The sequence below is a fragment of the Mastigoproctus giganteus genome, chromosome 9 (genome assembly GCF_048544385.1).
Source record: "Mastigoproctus giganteus isolate SK-2022 chromosome 9, ASM4854438v1, whole genome shotgun sequence".
Classification (NCBI taxonomy): domain Eukaryota; kingdom Metazoa; phylum Arthropoda; class Arachnida; order Uropygi; family Thelyphonidae; genus Mastigoproctus; species Mastigoproctus giganteus.
Genome location: NC_143583.1, coordinates 159,169,447 through 159,184,505, shown reverse-complemented (window position 1 = coordinate 159,184,505; position 15,059 = coordinate 159,169,447). Strand labels below are relative to the sequence as shown.

Below are 15,059 nucleotides of genomic sequence, written 5' to 3'. Positions count from 1 at the left end.
TTAAAGAAACAAATACAATATTAAAGCACATTATCCTAAAGATTAAATAACAGTATTACACTTCTCATATACATTTTATAAACTTGGGTTTGTTTATTTGAAGTAATGCGGTACCGAGATGCAAACCAATAGAGCGAAAATAGGTTAAACTAAACACAAAAAATCAAATCAATAATATAGGAAGGTAACCAAGGCTAAAAATATTGTAGAAGCAACACTCCAACGTAATTTAGAAGCCTAAAAAATAGATATGAAAAATTAAGTAAGTTTTGAAAGCCAATTCTATTTTCGCTTATTTTATTTTTATTTTAGTTAGCTTCTATCTCTGCTATTTGTGATATTTCACGTAATTCGGACTTGGTGCTAGCATACGCATTGTTTATCTAATTGACTTTTAAAACTTAGTCGATTTTTCGTATCTATTTTTTAGGCTTCTAAATTACGTTGGAGTGTTGCTTCTACAATATTTTTAGCCTCGGTTACCTTCCTCTCCCTTCCCCGCTGGTTTGATTTTTTTCTTTAGTTTAACCTATTTTCGCTCTACTGGTTTTGCCATACTACTGGCTTAATTTAATTTTATTTTTCTTTACGTTTATTTTAGTTTTATACAACAAGCAACGTGCAGAGGAATATGCTATTATACTGCTTCTGACGCGTGCGTTACTGATTTATTTTTTTAATTTTTATCTATTTTCTTTCAATAATATATATATAATTTTAAGGATTAACAAAAATTGACATCAAATAACTGAAAACCCAGAGGGGATGTCGTAATTAGGCCATCTGTAAAGATAGTAATACCCTTTTACATTACGACTACTTTAACTTATTATAATATAAGCCTATATAAGAATTAATTATTCTATTGTATAAATATTTCTATAACTATACAGCAATAGATAATAGAATTACTTATTCTGTTGTCTACTTGCTGTACCATGATGGTCATTTTAAACGAGAATCCACGAAAAGGTGAATAACTTTGAGTGAAAGAGTACTGGAGACACGAAATGAACAAGTAACGTTTTTTTATTCTGTGCATGGTCTCGCCACCTGTTGACAACCTGTAAAACTAGTAATGCTCACGCGCATTGAAAGCATTAAATTAACGTAGTGTTCGGCAGAAAGAAGCACGTTTTCATGAAGGAATATAACTCAAAGTGTATTTCTGTGTAAGGTACTTTGCCTACAACAATGATCCACGCATTCTAAAAATCCAATATAATTCCAATACAGTAGAACCAGTGGATAGGGTTACTAACACACAGAAATGTTTACATTTCTGTGTGTATGTACTTAGCTGAGGAAGGGTTCGTTATTCTTTTGCAAAACTATGGAAACCAGTGCCACAGGCTCATTCTCTTTTATTGATGATCATTTTGTGTCAGATTGAATTACATCAGAGAATAAAGAATGTTACTTGTAAAATTATGTCACAAATTTGATTTTCTAGTGATGAAAGAAGTGTTTTAGGCGTTTTATTTGTTGTTAATATGCTATTATTATTATCTTCTTTTCATGATGGGTTTTTCCTCACCCCGCGACGAGTACTGGTACTAGGTGCTTGGGGCGATTGTTCTGTTCGGTACATATTAGGCGAGGAACACTCTAACTATTCTGCAGGTGTTCAGTATCGCGGCTTTCTGGAGTTCCATTCTCTGCGATCAATTGTTGCTAGGTCCTTATGAAAGCACTTTGGCACCATGCCGGTGGTTGACACGGTGATCGAAATTGTCATTACTTGTTCCATATCCGTTTATCTCTTTTCCTGTCTTAGGTTTGTGCACTTCCTGATCTTTCCTTCGTTGGTTTTCTAGAGGTTGCTGGCGTTGGGCACCGCTATGTCGATCAGGCAGGTAGCCATTTCCTTCTTGTCGATGAGAGTTATGTCTTTTCCGTTATTATGGCGTAGTCCCAGTATAGTTTGTGAGTACTGTGGGGTGCGTACTTGTAGTACGGTACACTTTCTTTGATCAATTAATATTTTAGTGCTAGCTTCTGATGTATTATCCGGGCTACCTGGTCATGTCTACGAGTGTACTCCGTCTGAGTGATAATTCTGCATACCGTGGTGATATGCTAGATTATTTCTGAGGCCAGGTGGCATCATCTACATGTGTCATCTGTTACTCTGAAGTCTCTGGCGATGTATTTCCTGTAGTTCCTGGTGTCTGCTCTGGTGGCACAGTGGTATAGTTACCGTCCTCCCCACACCGAGTGGAAAAGGCCCGGATTCGAATCCCATCGATGACACGAGCAACTTTAATGGGCTCTTTTCACTCTGTGGCTGAATTAGTCGGTCTCAATTAGTCGGTAAGATAGCAAGGTTTTCCTCCCAGAAACTGGGGTTTTATCACCCAGCAAAACAGGCAAATCGACCAGAGAACACACGCAATTTACAGACATATTACATAAAGGTATATTTAAAAAATTCTGGGTGATTCTAATAAAATAATTTGAATTTTTCGTAGTTCATGGTGTTGATTACCTGATCTTGGATGTCGAGCATGAATCCTTCGGTCTCGCGGAAGAGCCTCCCGCCTGTGTCCGAAGCCATCTTATCTGTGTAGACTTGATAGCGGTCACTATAGTTTCTGTCCTGGAGTGCCTTCTTCGCCCATTTTTCTGTCTCTGTCTCTTATGCCTGTGTGAATGGGGTCTACTTGTTGAGGTTGAGCAATGTGTGCCGTTTGTCTGTCTTTTGTATTGTTTGGTACACTGGCGCTGTGTTTTCCTGGAAGTAATCCCTCAGGTTCTTAATCGCCTTCTTTTGTTGTTCAGTGAAGTCTGTCAAACCCTTTCTTCCTATCTTTCCATGCTATGGTCAGTCTCTCACTGGCCGACTTTGGGTGGTGTTGGTGGCCCTTGGTCATAATTTTCCTGGTCAATCGCATTATCTCCTCCAGCTCAGTGTTGGTCAATCTGTGATCCGGAAGGAGTATGATAGTACTGGAACTGCGCAGGTGTTCTGCTATTCAGCTTTGATTTCGGCAGGCTTCTCAGTCTCTGATAATATTTCTCGAGGTGGGCCTTGATTTGCGTACGTTTTAGCTTTGAGCATGCATCATCCCCAGATATTTGTAGGCCTCTCCCTCTGTCATCGCTTCTATTTCTTCACCGGTTTTCAGCTGGTGCTTTCGGCCGACTGGATTCCTCTGATGTAATCAATGGGTCTTGCCTTTATCTTGGCCAAATTGCATACTGATGTCAGTGCTGACCTCTTTAGTGATCCGGAGTAGCTGTTGGAGTTGATTCTCGGTTGCTGCGTAGAGTTTGATGTTATCCGTGTACATCAGCTGAGGGAGGCTGTACAAAAACCAAATTATGATATTAAGGCCACCCGTAAATGATTACATCTACCCATATATTTATTTTGTCTGCATATTGCGTATGTTCTCTGGTCGATTTTCCTGTTTTGCTGGGCGAAAAAAACCCCAGTTTCTGGGGGGAAAACCTTGCTATCTACCGACTAACTGAGACCGACTAACTCAGCCACGGAGTGAAAACAACCCATTAAAGTTGCCGTGTCATCGATGGGATTCGAACCCGGGCCTTTTCTACTCGGTGTGGGGAGGACGGTGACGATACCACTGTGCTACCGCGCAGACAGAGAAGCTGTACAAGTTGTTCCTCTTTTCTTTTAGGGTATATCCGTACTTGCTGTTGTTGAGCATGGTGGACAGTGGGTTGAGTGCTAGACAAAACCGCAGTGGGCTCTCCCTGTAAGATTTTTCCCCCGATGGCGATCGGCCTGGTCGTGATATCCTCGTCCCTTTGTGGTGGTCATCCATTTCGCCGTGGTTGCTTCTAGGAAGTGTATCAATGTCGGGTCGACTTTGCAGATCTTCAATGTCTCTATCAGCCAGCTATGGAGTACTGAATCGATAGGAAAAGGAGGTGATTATCCTTTTGTATAAAACAATGGTCAGGCCATGCCTTGAGTACTGCGTACAGGTTTGGATTCCTCATGTTAGGAAGGATGTAGAGTTGCTTGAGCGAGTACAAAGAAGGGCTACAAGATTGCTGAGGGGAACGATGGGATCCTCTTACCAAGAAAGGCTTAACTTCTGCAAATTGCAGCATCTGGAGACTACGCGCCTGCGAGGTGATCTGATTGAGGCGTATAAGGGCCTTGAATGGGTTGAGCAAGCTCAATTCTGATTCTTGCTGAAATTACGAACCTGAGGGGCATAAATTCAAATTAACGAAAGACAGTTGTAGAATAGATGTGCGGAAATTTGCCTTTATCCAGCGGGTAGCTGATTTCTGGAACAAACTTCCATCTGTCGTTGTGGAAGTTGATACCTTAAATAAATTCCAAGGAAGAACTGGACAAACTTTAAGAATGAATGATTGGGTAAAATGGGAATTCTTTTTTTGGCTGGTAAATTTGTCGCATGATACGAATTTGTAAAATTCGTATCATGCGACAGTCTCATTTGTTTAATGGCCGTCGAACGTTTTAATGTCCCACCCCCTAAAAAGTGTATACTTGTAGCTTTAAAATGAAGAGTCGAATTGCTGAAAGATGCAAAATGTCCATTCTCAGATTTCCTGTTCAGTAACCAAGTTTCCAGAAAAGGGTAATGGGTCAGCTGTTACGGGGCTTCGAGTGAAGACTACGTGTGGCAGTTTAATTTTATGAGTGGAACTTAAAAGTAACCAGTGCATGGCACTTGTACATTTCACTTACTGTTGTAGCCAGGATGGCAGATGCAGCTGTAGTTGTTGCCTCTGTCCACGCACTGGGCCGGTGGCGGACAAGGATTTGGCTCGCACAGATCAACTTTGATCTGACACCGACGACCCTGATATCCCGGTCCGCAGTGACATCGATATCCCGCCACGAGATCCTCACAAGCGCCTCCGTTGATACATGGACTGGAATCACACTCGTCGTACTCAAATTCGCAATGGTCACCTCCGTAACCTGTCGAAAACAAAACGAGAATGAAATCTACGCACCGCCCCAAGCAATCTGCTAACATAGCATTACAACGAACTACTCGAAGGCCTTTTAGCCTCTTACGTGAATTTACCCTTTCCCCCAACCCCCTTCATCCGTACCTGGAAGACAGTAGCACTTGTACCCTCCGAGACCATCTTCACAGACGCCATGAACGCACGGACTGGAAACACATTCGTTGACATTTGTCTCGCAGTGGCGGCCGCTGAATCCGGTCGGACAAGAGCACCAGTAAGTGGTCTGATTGCCTCTGCATGTTCCGTTATTCAAACACGGACGTCGATCGCATAGATTAACTTCTTCCTCGCAAGACTGGCCTCTGTATCCTGAAGGGGCAAAAAAAAAAAAGGAGCTTATTTCTATGGATGGTGAAGTAGTAAAAAAACACCGGTTTTACAAATATGTTTAGGACATTAATACAGCGAAGAAATAGCAGTTTTTAAACTTCTGGCCGTGAATTGAACACGACGGCTCTTGATTTAACAAAACTTTTTTGAAGCGTAAATTTATCAAAATGGCAAAAAGATCCAGGTTTTCAGCATTCGTAGCTATTTGTTACCCGCGTGTAGAAATATCCGTTGAAATAAATTTCACAGATCACGATGCTGTATATGCGAAGAAGAAACTGAGAGATAAATTCCAATCGAATTCAGTATCATACGTGCTAAAGGTTTTAATAGGTAAAAGTAGAGGTAGGTATCATTTTAAAGTAATTTTTTTTCACGCGCTATATTATCTTCAACTAAAGCGGTCATAAAGCACGTCATGGGGGGGGGGGAGTTCAAGAATGGTTTTCGTCGGCATTTTCAATATTTCTCTTCCGCAATAATTTTTTTCCTAGAGAGAGACAGAAAGGATTGTTATTTTAGATGTATATAGCGAGGCAACTAAGGCCATGAGACAGTAGTATAGTGTGTCTGTAAATAGCATGATTTGTATGATAGTTCGCCTGTTTTCGGGATGAAAAACTGAAGTTCTCGGGAAGAAAACGTTGTCACATAATATCTCGCGCGAGACCGACTAACTTCGACAACGATGCTAAGGAGAATTAATGACTGCGAACATCTCGTAAATTTTAAAATAACACTTTTATTATTAACAGTGGCCTGGTTTTCTGGTAAGCTCGAAATAACTAAGTCTGCGGTGTGTCCATATATCGTGTCTTTCTCTTATATACTGTCTGGATAAAGATAGTATATACTCGGTTCGATTCCCGTCTGCAGAAGAGAACTTTACCGAGTTATTTTTTTTTTCTTCTTCTTTTTCCACAACTTGATTGCGTCTGTTGGAGTTTTTCATCTCGCAAAACAGACAGACCGACCACATAAATGGCGCATCTTACGCACAAGTCGCCTATTCTAAGACAACCGAACCCAGCAGGTTCTACTGTGCTCTGAGGGGTGTGGTGAGAATGAGACTTAAACCTTTCGTGGCAACTGATGTAGTGACCATTCATCCGTCACGAGAGCTTGTTATTAAAAGTTACTCGCATAAGCATTTACCGGTTGCGAAATATAATTTAAATTGTTTTACAATATTATAAAACGTAGGTTTATATTTTTGTTTTATTTTGTCAAAATCCAGAAAGAGCGACTTCCCGTCATGCAGACGCCCACAGCCGGTTTTTGTTGGTGTGTCTGTTAAAAACAATTCAGAATCTCCACGATATACTCTGAAATATTTGTGCACGTTAAATGCTGGATAGAATCGTCACTGTTTCACGCTGATATTCGAAAGTAATGTCAAACTGATGATTATACGTTGAAATTATGCCGAATATAACTCTCTTTAAGCCTCCAACCGCCCTCCCAATGTAGCATTAAAGAGATTATCTTTATGCACTCCGAAATAGGTTCTGCACATGTACTCGTTTCTCTAAAGAGCATTGCATCTGATAATCCAAATATAACGTCATAAATACCGTTACTATAGCAACCATACTCACCGTGAGGGCAGAGGCATTGGTAAGTGGTTCCTATGAGACCTTCGGTAATGTCCACGCAGAATCCGCCATGTTGGCACGGGTTGTCATAGCAACCGTCCCTCTCTTCGCAGAAACGCCCAACGTAGCCAGCGCAGCAATGGCAGGTGAACGATGCCTGCAGAGGAAAAAAAAAAAAAAAAAAGATTAGAAACGCTGTACGATCTCCATCACAGTGAAGCACGAGCTGCATGTAGCATGAGAAGTTGGCATAACGCGAGGAGTGCGCGTTATGCCAACTTCGCGTTATGAGAATGGCTCTTACAGTTGTTTAACACGCACTGCTGACTGAACCAACGATGAAAATGACGCTACTTCACAATAACCTGCGTTGCTCCCGTGACATGGACAATTCAAAAAGTTTTTGGTTTTTGTCCCGTAATGACAACTTTTTTTTTTTTTTTTTTTATCCTAAGAAATGTTCATAGACGAGATGCCATTAAACAGATTTGCCATTATTTGATTTTCTCTATAAAAAGAAATGGACATCGTAGTTATTTCCACAAAAACGAGCAAAAAAATCTGCTAATGCATATGACGTTTTTTAGATGTTTTATTCTAAGTGGATTTCATTCTGTAGGATCATATAATTTCACAACTTCGGTCGTTCATCTATGAGTGTGGCAACGTCAAAGCAGCTAAATTCGAACCGAAAAGTACAGCGTATTTTAATGTTCAAAAAAACATAAAAACTGAGCAACTGGACTGCTGCCAAGCTAAGACACATCCATAAAGCAAATAACAGCGCTTCCCGATGCCCAATATCAGAGATTTGTTTTTAAGGTTATCGCAGTAATACGTAGCAGATTAAACGTCTGTACTGTCATTAAATATACGCTTTTAATCAAAAAGTAGCGAAATTTAGCTCACTCGGGACAATTTTTATCTGCACCCATCTAATAAAACCATCCCTTATCAATCACTCTGACTCTTTGGATCCCACAATGACGTAACTGGCAGTATAGTAATTTAGCTTTGCCACTGGACAGAAACCACGAAGTTTTTTGTCATCCAGCATGAACTGTGTATATGTGTGAGCGCTTGCACGCCTGTAATCCAATGGGATTATCTGACCGGATTACTTTTATGCAGTTAACAAGTTCAGAAATGAAGAGAAGTTTCGGTTAGTTTTTTTTTTTTTTTTTAATGTTTATAACCAGGAATTGAATCAATGGAAGGTCCAAGTTCGGAAAACGATCTCTTACGAATAGGAAGAGACTCGAGTTTAAGCGTCCACCCAACTCGGCGCCAGTCGATCAGAAGTAAAACAAAACATATATTGAATTGAATGCCGTTACGATTAATCCAGTTGTTAACTTGGTCACCCTCCCTCTTATGTCTACTCTTAATTAAGCTTTGTAAAGCGAAATTGATTTGGCTGAAGCAACTGATTTTACCTTACTTAGTTATTCCAACCCTATTTCGTGGTCTGCAGAATATCAAAAGTAACACATCCAACGGGAGAAAACATAGGGTCCTCTTGTACATTTCCATTGTATCATTTCAGAATCTTCGCGTTGCACTGTCTACGACTGACCACCACAAATGGTGGCTACTTCCATTTCTACAGATTCCAGATTGATTCATTGTCTCTTCTGTCCCCAATAGTTTAATAATTTAGATTAAGCAGACAACAGTAATTTCGTTATTCCATGGTAAGTGGTACAGCGCAGATAAAATAACTTTTTAACAACTCCGGTACCTTCCCAACAGGCATTGACAAATAGTGGGAGGACATTTCATTTCATGGAAGATTTTGATGATTCAGAAACTTGAAATGGGAAACGGCAGCCGGCTGAGTCAAAACACATTGACGGAATTTAAAGTTGTCATTACGCATACTTGTTAATACAGATTTCTTGTGCATTATATTTAAAATAAGATATATGCACATAAAAGAGTGACAGTTCTGGCACCAGTTTTCGCAATTTTAAGGCTTAAAATGTAATATTACAGAGAGTATTGAGGCTGATGTTTCTAAGCCTATTTAGTTCAGTTACAAAAAAAGAAAACTTTTACTTGCCATTGATGGATTAGAAAGACAAGTTCCACGTTCTGAACAGAGATCATCTTCTGAGAGCCGACGACATTCTTGACTCCTTACAGTGACATTGAGAGACCAAAACAATTCGCATTCTACGTCTGATACGGTGGTGCGGACTGCAAGAGTAAAGGAGCCAATTTAATATTAGCGCGATGACACAGAATTTCGGGTTAATAATTAAAGAATTGAAATTTTAAGTAGTGCAGTGGAAGCTTATAATAATAAAAGAACTTGCAAGTGTATGTGTGTGTGTACCAGCGTCATATCTCGAATCAAAAGTCTCAAATTTTGAGGATATTATTTTATTAAGGATGTTATTTTTTAAAGGCATAAATCCTCTCAAATGGGTTATTAAGATTTATCATTTCTAATTGGTCCCATTATCGAATATTCCAATATTAATTAAACGTCACGTTATAAACGTAAGAGGGCGTCATAAATGTCATTTTACCAACCTGTGAAAGAAAGCTTTAAATTAATTCACTTGGAAAATATGTGATGTTAGTTAATGTCAATATTATCAACGAATCTTGCGTTGTGTTCAGTACAGTAAATATTCTCTGTCAATAAATGAAACTTTACACTATGTAACAAATTTTTTACTCGTGCATGTTGTTTATCTGCGTTTCTTCGTGTTTCTTTATGAATATGGGTAGGCTGATTCCAAATATGAACCTTAGTTTTTGCGTAGTTGCCCAGAAATGAATGCAAACTAAATATGCAATAATACTATATCAGATTTATTAACATTGTTTAACTTCTGTCCAGAATATAGCATTAATCTTTAATAAAAAGTTAACCAGCTGAAAAATAATCACCAATCAAAAAAAGTAGAAACCCTCCTCAGGTTAATCAGAAAATTTCCTTAAAAATGTACGTCTTTTGTGGTCAGTGTGATCCTCCTGAACCAAGAACCAGATATCGTCGTCCATCAGAGCTCCATCCCACCATCCTTGATACATTTTTTTCCAATGATTGCGTGTTGTGGTAGAATCTCTCTCCACGTTCTTCGCTAACATTGTCCTGATTTGGTCTGAAAAAATCCAAATGGGAGTGCAAGTGTAAATGAAGCCCTTTCACCTGATCTCTGCATTCCATTTTGCCATAATTTTCAATACACTTATCAGATTAGTTCTTTGTAATTTTCACTCTTATTACCAAGACAGCCAAGACGAATAGCGTGTTGGGTCTCTTTTCATAGTGGTAAACGCTTGCATTCTGCGTGGCATCTTGCTCCGTTGCCGAACTCTGGAGTTCGGCAACGGAGCAAGGCACTGGCGAGGATTGGCGAATTCTGCGTTCCGCTACACCCTACTAATGTTTGATGGGGGTTGATGTCGAGGAAAGTTGGTGGCCGAGAGAGAGCAGCCCACAGATTTGTTGTTGTTATTTGGTTTTTAGAAGCATTAGCAACTAAGGCCATATTGCTCCGGGAATATGCGGTGGTCATTCCCTGACCTTTCCGCATCCTCCGTATTTGGTGCTGACGGGCTCGAACCCCCGGTCTAATCAAGAAGTGTGTGCTATGCACTGCTGCTTCTTCCCACCTGGCTACGGAGTAGCCCGCAGCCCACAGAATGATTGGACATGATCCTTGACCATTCCTGCACAATGTGAGCCTTGTGATACGGGGTGCTTGCTGTCTTGTTGATAGAGTCCAGTGCCATCTAGATACACATTTACCATGTAGGTTGTTGTAGTATTTTAGGCGCATCAGAAACTTAGGCCATATTGCACGGTATTTGATATGTCTATTAATTGCGTGTGTTCTGCGGTAGATTTGCTGTGTGTTGGACGAAAAATCTGAGTTTCCGGGAGAAAAAAACATGTCACCCTCACCTGAGACCGACTAAACTCAGCCACGTCGTGAAAAGGCCCATAAAAATTCCTCCTGTCATTGACTGGATTCGAACTCTGGTCTTTTATACCGGGTGCGGGAAGGACGGCGATTCTACCAACTGCGCTTTTAGCGAAGGCTTTCTTAGAAACGAAGGGGTTGCTTTGTACTACTCAGTGTGCACCAGACTGCAACTCATTTCTTGCGGATCATTTTTTTCGCCTGTAGTGCTGTACTACTGCAAATCTTACTGTTCTAGAGGCAGAGTAAACAAGGACACTTATCGAACCATCTTGCAAACCCATAAGGAACACCAGCATATTTAAATCCCCGCAGTCATCCCGTTTATTTTGTTCATGAGCTTCTCTAACAAATGGTTCAAATTTCCGTAGTCTTCTTTAGTATGAACAGAGTGCGCAACAGGAATTGCTGGATGTACTGTATATTCCTGTCGTGAAATAATACAGCTTTCAAACTTTTACTTGAACTGCCTATAAAAAAAGAAGTCACCCTTCTGAATTCATAAAGACCAATAAAATCACAACAATAGTACATTCATTCTACAACTACGTTTTATGTGGTTTTAGAATCAATGTATAAGTGACATCTTTTTATGTATGTGGAAGTCTTGTCTGGGATCCAGAGATTGCAATTTTTAACTTTTAAACGAGATGTCAAAGCTCCTCATTGGATTTGATTAGATCCAAGTCCATCACTAAATCATCAACGTGTTGTTGATTAGGGAAGTGCGGCGCTTTACTTAATCAGGAGTGGCCGAGGGTGTATCCGAGTTATTCTGTTCACCAGATTTATCATCCAATTTTGAAGCTCTTCTCTGGAAGGTTTTGAGAATTTGACAAGTCTTCATAGTGAAGCAAGGGAGGATTTTCAATTTTTCGATCTTCAGACTTTTTAAACTTCGATTTATCCACCCTACTAGAGTATCAATAATCATAATGGTTTGTGAGTTCTGTTTGCATTTGGAGTATAGCAAAAAGCAGTTTTCTTCAAACACTCGTTTTCGTAAAGCTTAGACATTTCTCTTACAGCCTGTGTAGCACTTATTCCACCTCGAACTCAATAGGAAGTAACAAAACCTTTCCTGATCTTCAAATCTTCCATTATTCGGCCTACAAAACGATTCACACTAACAGCCCCTAACTTAAAGTCACTTTGCAACTACCAGACAACATATCAGAACTTGCAACTATGTCAGCGTTTTCTTGGACATCCACTTTCTTGACGTCTACCGAAAATTCGCTGAAGATTGAGTATTTGTACGGTGGCGCTGCCATTTCGTGAATTAAACGATTAGCCTTTAAAAAAATGTGATATAAATGTCACAAAAAATGAAACTTTCAATATTCGCTAAAATATTACACATAAAAATTAATAACAACGTTGGATTCAGCACTCAAAATGCACATAAGAAACATTTCAATATAAACATCAACTTTTTTTTGTTGCACGGTTATATTTCATGTGAGACAGAAACTTTGAATTACAAAATTGGCAATATCGATTAATGCGAAAGTTGTAAAATGAAGGATAGGCCATTAAATAAATAAAGTTTTTTTAATTCTTGTAGACTTTTGAGTAGAAGTTCTTAATAACGAAGGGTCGCCTTTATAGGAGAGATGAGAAGCCCTTCTAAAATACCCTTTTTTTTTGCTTCATCTGTTCATTTTTAAGCTGTTTTAGTGGGCAGAACGTGGTTTCAAAACGGGACCTTTTCGATATTTGAATTTATTAATCATGGATTTCATTTACAAATTCTAAAACTAGGATTAGGGAGATAAGGTGGCACAGAAAATTGGAAAGGGAAAAAAAAGTTAATAGCCTCTAATTTACAGTTATTAAGTTTTATGCTGAGAGAAGTATACTGCTACTGCTACTCAGGAATGTACAGGTAGTGTTATTTTTTTATACTGTTCCAAATGTTAATAGCACGAGGATCACGATTGCAACAAAACTATTTACAAGAGTGCATTTCCCTTAACTTCTGGGACATCTTACAGCTTCCATCATGCACTAAAAGCAGCTCCCTCACTGCTGTCGAGGGTATACAAACCAAAATTCTGCGACCATTCGTTCTAGGCAAGGCCTCCTGGTACTCTAAATGATGGAAGTTAACGTGGGATATGTGTAGATACGCATCAGTATAGACGCAGAACAACAGAACAAATTACCCTTCATGCTAAATAATACCACTTGCCATTCACAGTCCCAACCAGACTTTATCTATCATGATCACATCTGTCCTTCCTCAATTTCAATTTAAGCCCCCTTAGGTTCATAATTTGAACAAGTGGAAGAATCCCATCAGAATTCAGCGTGCTCAACCCATTCAAGGCCTTATACACCTCAATCACATCACTTCGCAGATACCTAGTCCCCGGCTGCTGCAATTTGCAGAACTTAAGCCTCTCCTGGTAAGGGGATCCCTTCACTCCCCTCACCAATCTTGTTGCCCTTCTCTGTACACGCTCAAGTAAATCTACATCCTTCCTAAAATGAAGCATCCAGACCTGTACGCAGAACTCAAGGCGTGACCTGAGGATTGCCTTATACACAGGGATCATCACCTCCTTTTCCCTGCTAGCAACATTCCTGTATATCATTGAGAAAAACCCCATGACCTGCCCTGGTAGCCTGTGTGCATTGCTCAGAAAACTTCATATCTGACTGCACAATTACTCCCAGGTCAGGTCTTTTTCATTTCTTACCACCTTAAGTGTAGTACCACACAGTTGGTACGTTTCTCTGGGGTTACTTCTACCCATATGCAGTACTTTGCATTTGTCAAGGTTAAACTTCAGTTGCCACTTCTCAGCCCATCTGCCCAAATTATCTACATCCTGTTGCAGTAGCACACTGCCATTACTGTCATTAACAGTTCTGCCAACCTTTCTATCATCTGCAAACTTCGACACTAAGCTGGATATACCTTCATCAATATCATTGACAAATATACAAAACAACAGTGGACCCAACACCGAACCCTGTGGGACTCCACTAATAACATTAGTCCACCAAGAGCACCCATTGATTATCACCCTCTGTCTTCTCCCACTCAACCTTCCTTTTATCCATTGTAGCAACTTACCCTTAATACCATTCTACTCCAATTTGTACAGTAGTCTTCCATGCGGAACAGTCAAAAGTGTCAAAATCTTTCCTGAAATCCAAGTGTATATCATATACAGTTATATTGTACAAAATTATATAATAAATTTGATATCATATACAGTGTATATGATATCAAAATTATTTTTTGCATCCAGTTCCTTTGAAACCCCATCATAATATCCAATCAAATTTGTCAGATAAGAATTTCAACAAACCCATGCTGTGTCTGAATTATTGCTGCAGTCTTGTCTAGATGATCCTGCAATGCATCTTTAACCAGTGACTCCATTATTTTACGGAACAGAAGTTAAACTAACTGGTCTGTAATTACTCGTGTCACCCTTCGATCCCCCTTTGTGAATTGGGGATACATTTGCACATCTCCAGTCCGTGGGAACCTCCCCTGAGTCCAAGGATGCACTCCTACGTATGGATAAGGGTTTGCTTACTTCCTTTGCCGCCTACTTTAATACAACTGGATAAATCCCATCCACCCCTGGTGCCTTTCTTATGTTTAACTTCAACAATTTCTCCTCCACTTTGCTCTCAGTTATTACAAAATCATTAATCACCCTGCTACAATTTGATAACCTTATGGCATTTTCAAACTTTAATAATTCCTCATGTGTGAATGTAGATGCAAAATACTCATTCAGTTTGTTTGCTCTCTGAGCAGGATCATCAATAGTCGAACCATCGATATAAATGGACCAATCAGACTCATCCCCTTCCTTTTTAGAGTTTATTTAAGTAAAGAAATCCTTGCTGTTTTTCTTAGCATCCTTTGCCAAAGATTTCTCGTAATCTGCCAAACCTCCTTTGTGACTTGATTACAGACTAGCTTATATCTGCCATAGGCTTCTGAGTCGCCTGATAATTTATACGCATTCCATGCATTTTTCTTCTCTGTCATATGTCTCATTAGTTCCTCTGACATCCATTTAGGCCTAAACCTTGAACAATATTTCTTAATAGGTATGAAACTTTTAGTAGCATCCACGATTAATTCCTTGAATGCTTCCCACTTAGAATTTGCTGTTGGTAACATCATCAGTTGATCCCACTGTACAGAATTTAACAACTGTCTCAGACCACTGTAGTC

The 15,059-nt window shown here is 39.6% G+C and overlaps 1 protein-coding gene across 3 annotated transcripts in view; it reads right to left on the bottom strand.

The window, feature by feature from the left end:
• The window catches only part of LOC150080842 (uncharacterized), a 259,475-nt gene that overhangs the window by 23,780 nt on the left and 220,636 nt on the right, over positions 1 to 15,059 (bottom strand). For all 3 annotated transcript variants that reach the window (XM_090381006.1, XM_090381008.1, XM_090381007.1), the window contains exons 4-7: positions 8,971 to 9,107; positions 6,912 to 7,065; positions 5,068 to 5,292; positions 4,694 to 4,930 (exon numbers count right to left, since the gene is read on the bottom strand). In XM_090381006.1, the coding sequence (XP_090237132.1) occupies positions 4,694 to 4,930; positions 5,068 to 5,292; positions 6,912 to 7,065; positions 8,971 to 9,107 (753 nt within the window). The remainder of the gene's footprint in view (positions 1 to 4,693; positions 4,931 to 5,067; positions 5,293 to 6,911; positions 7,066 to 8,970; positions 9,108 to 15,059) is intronic.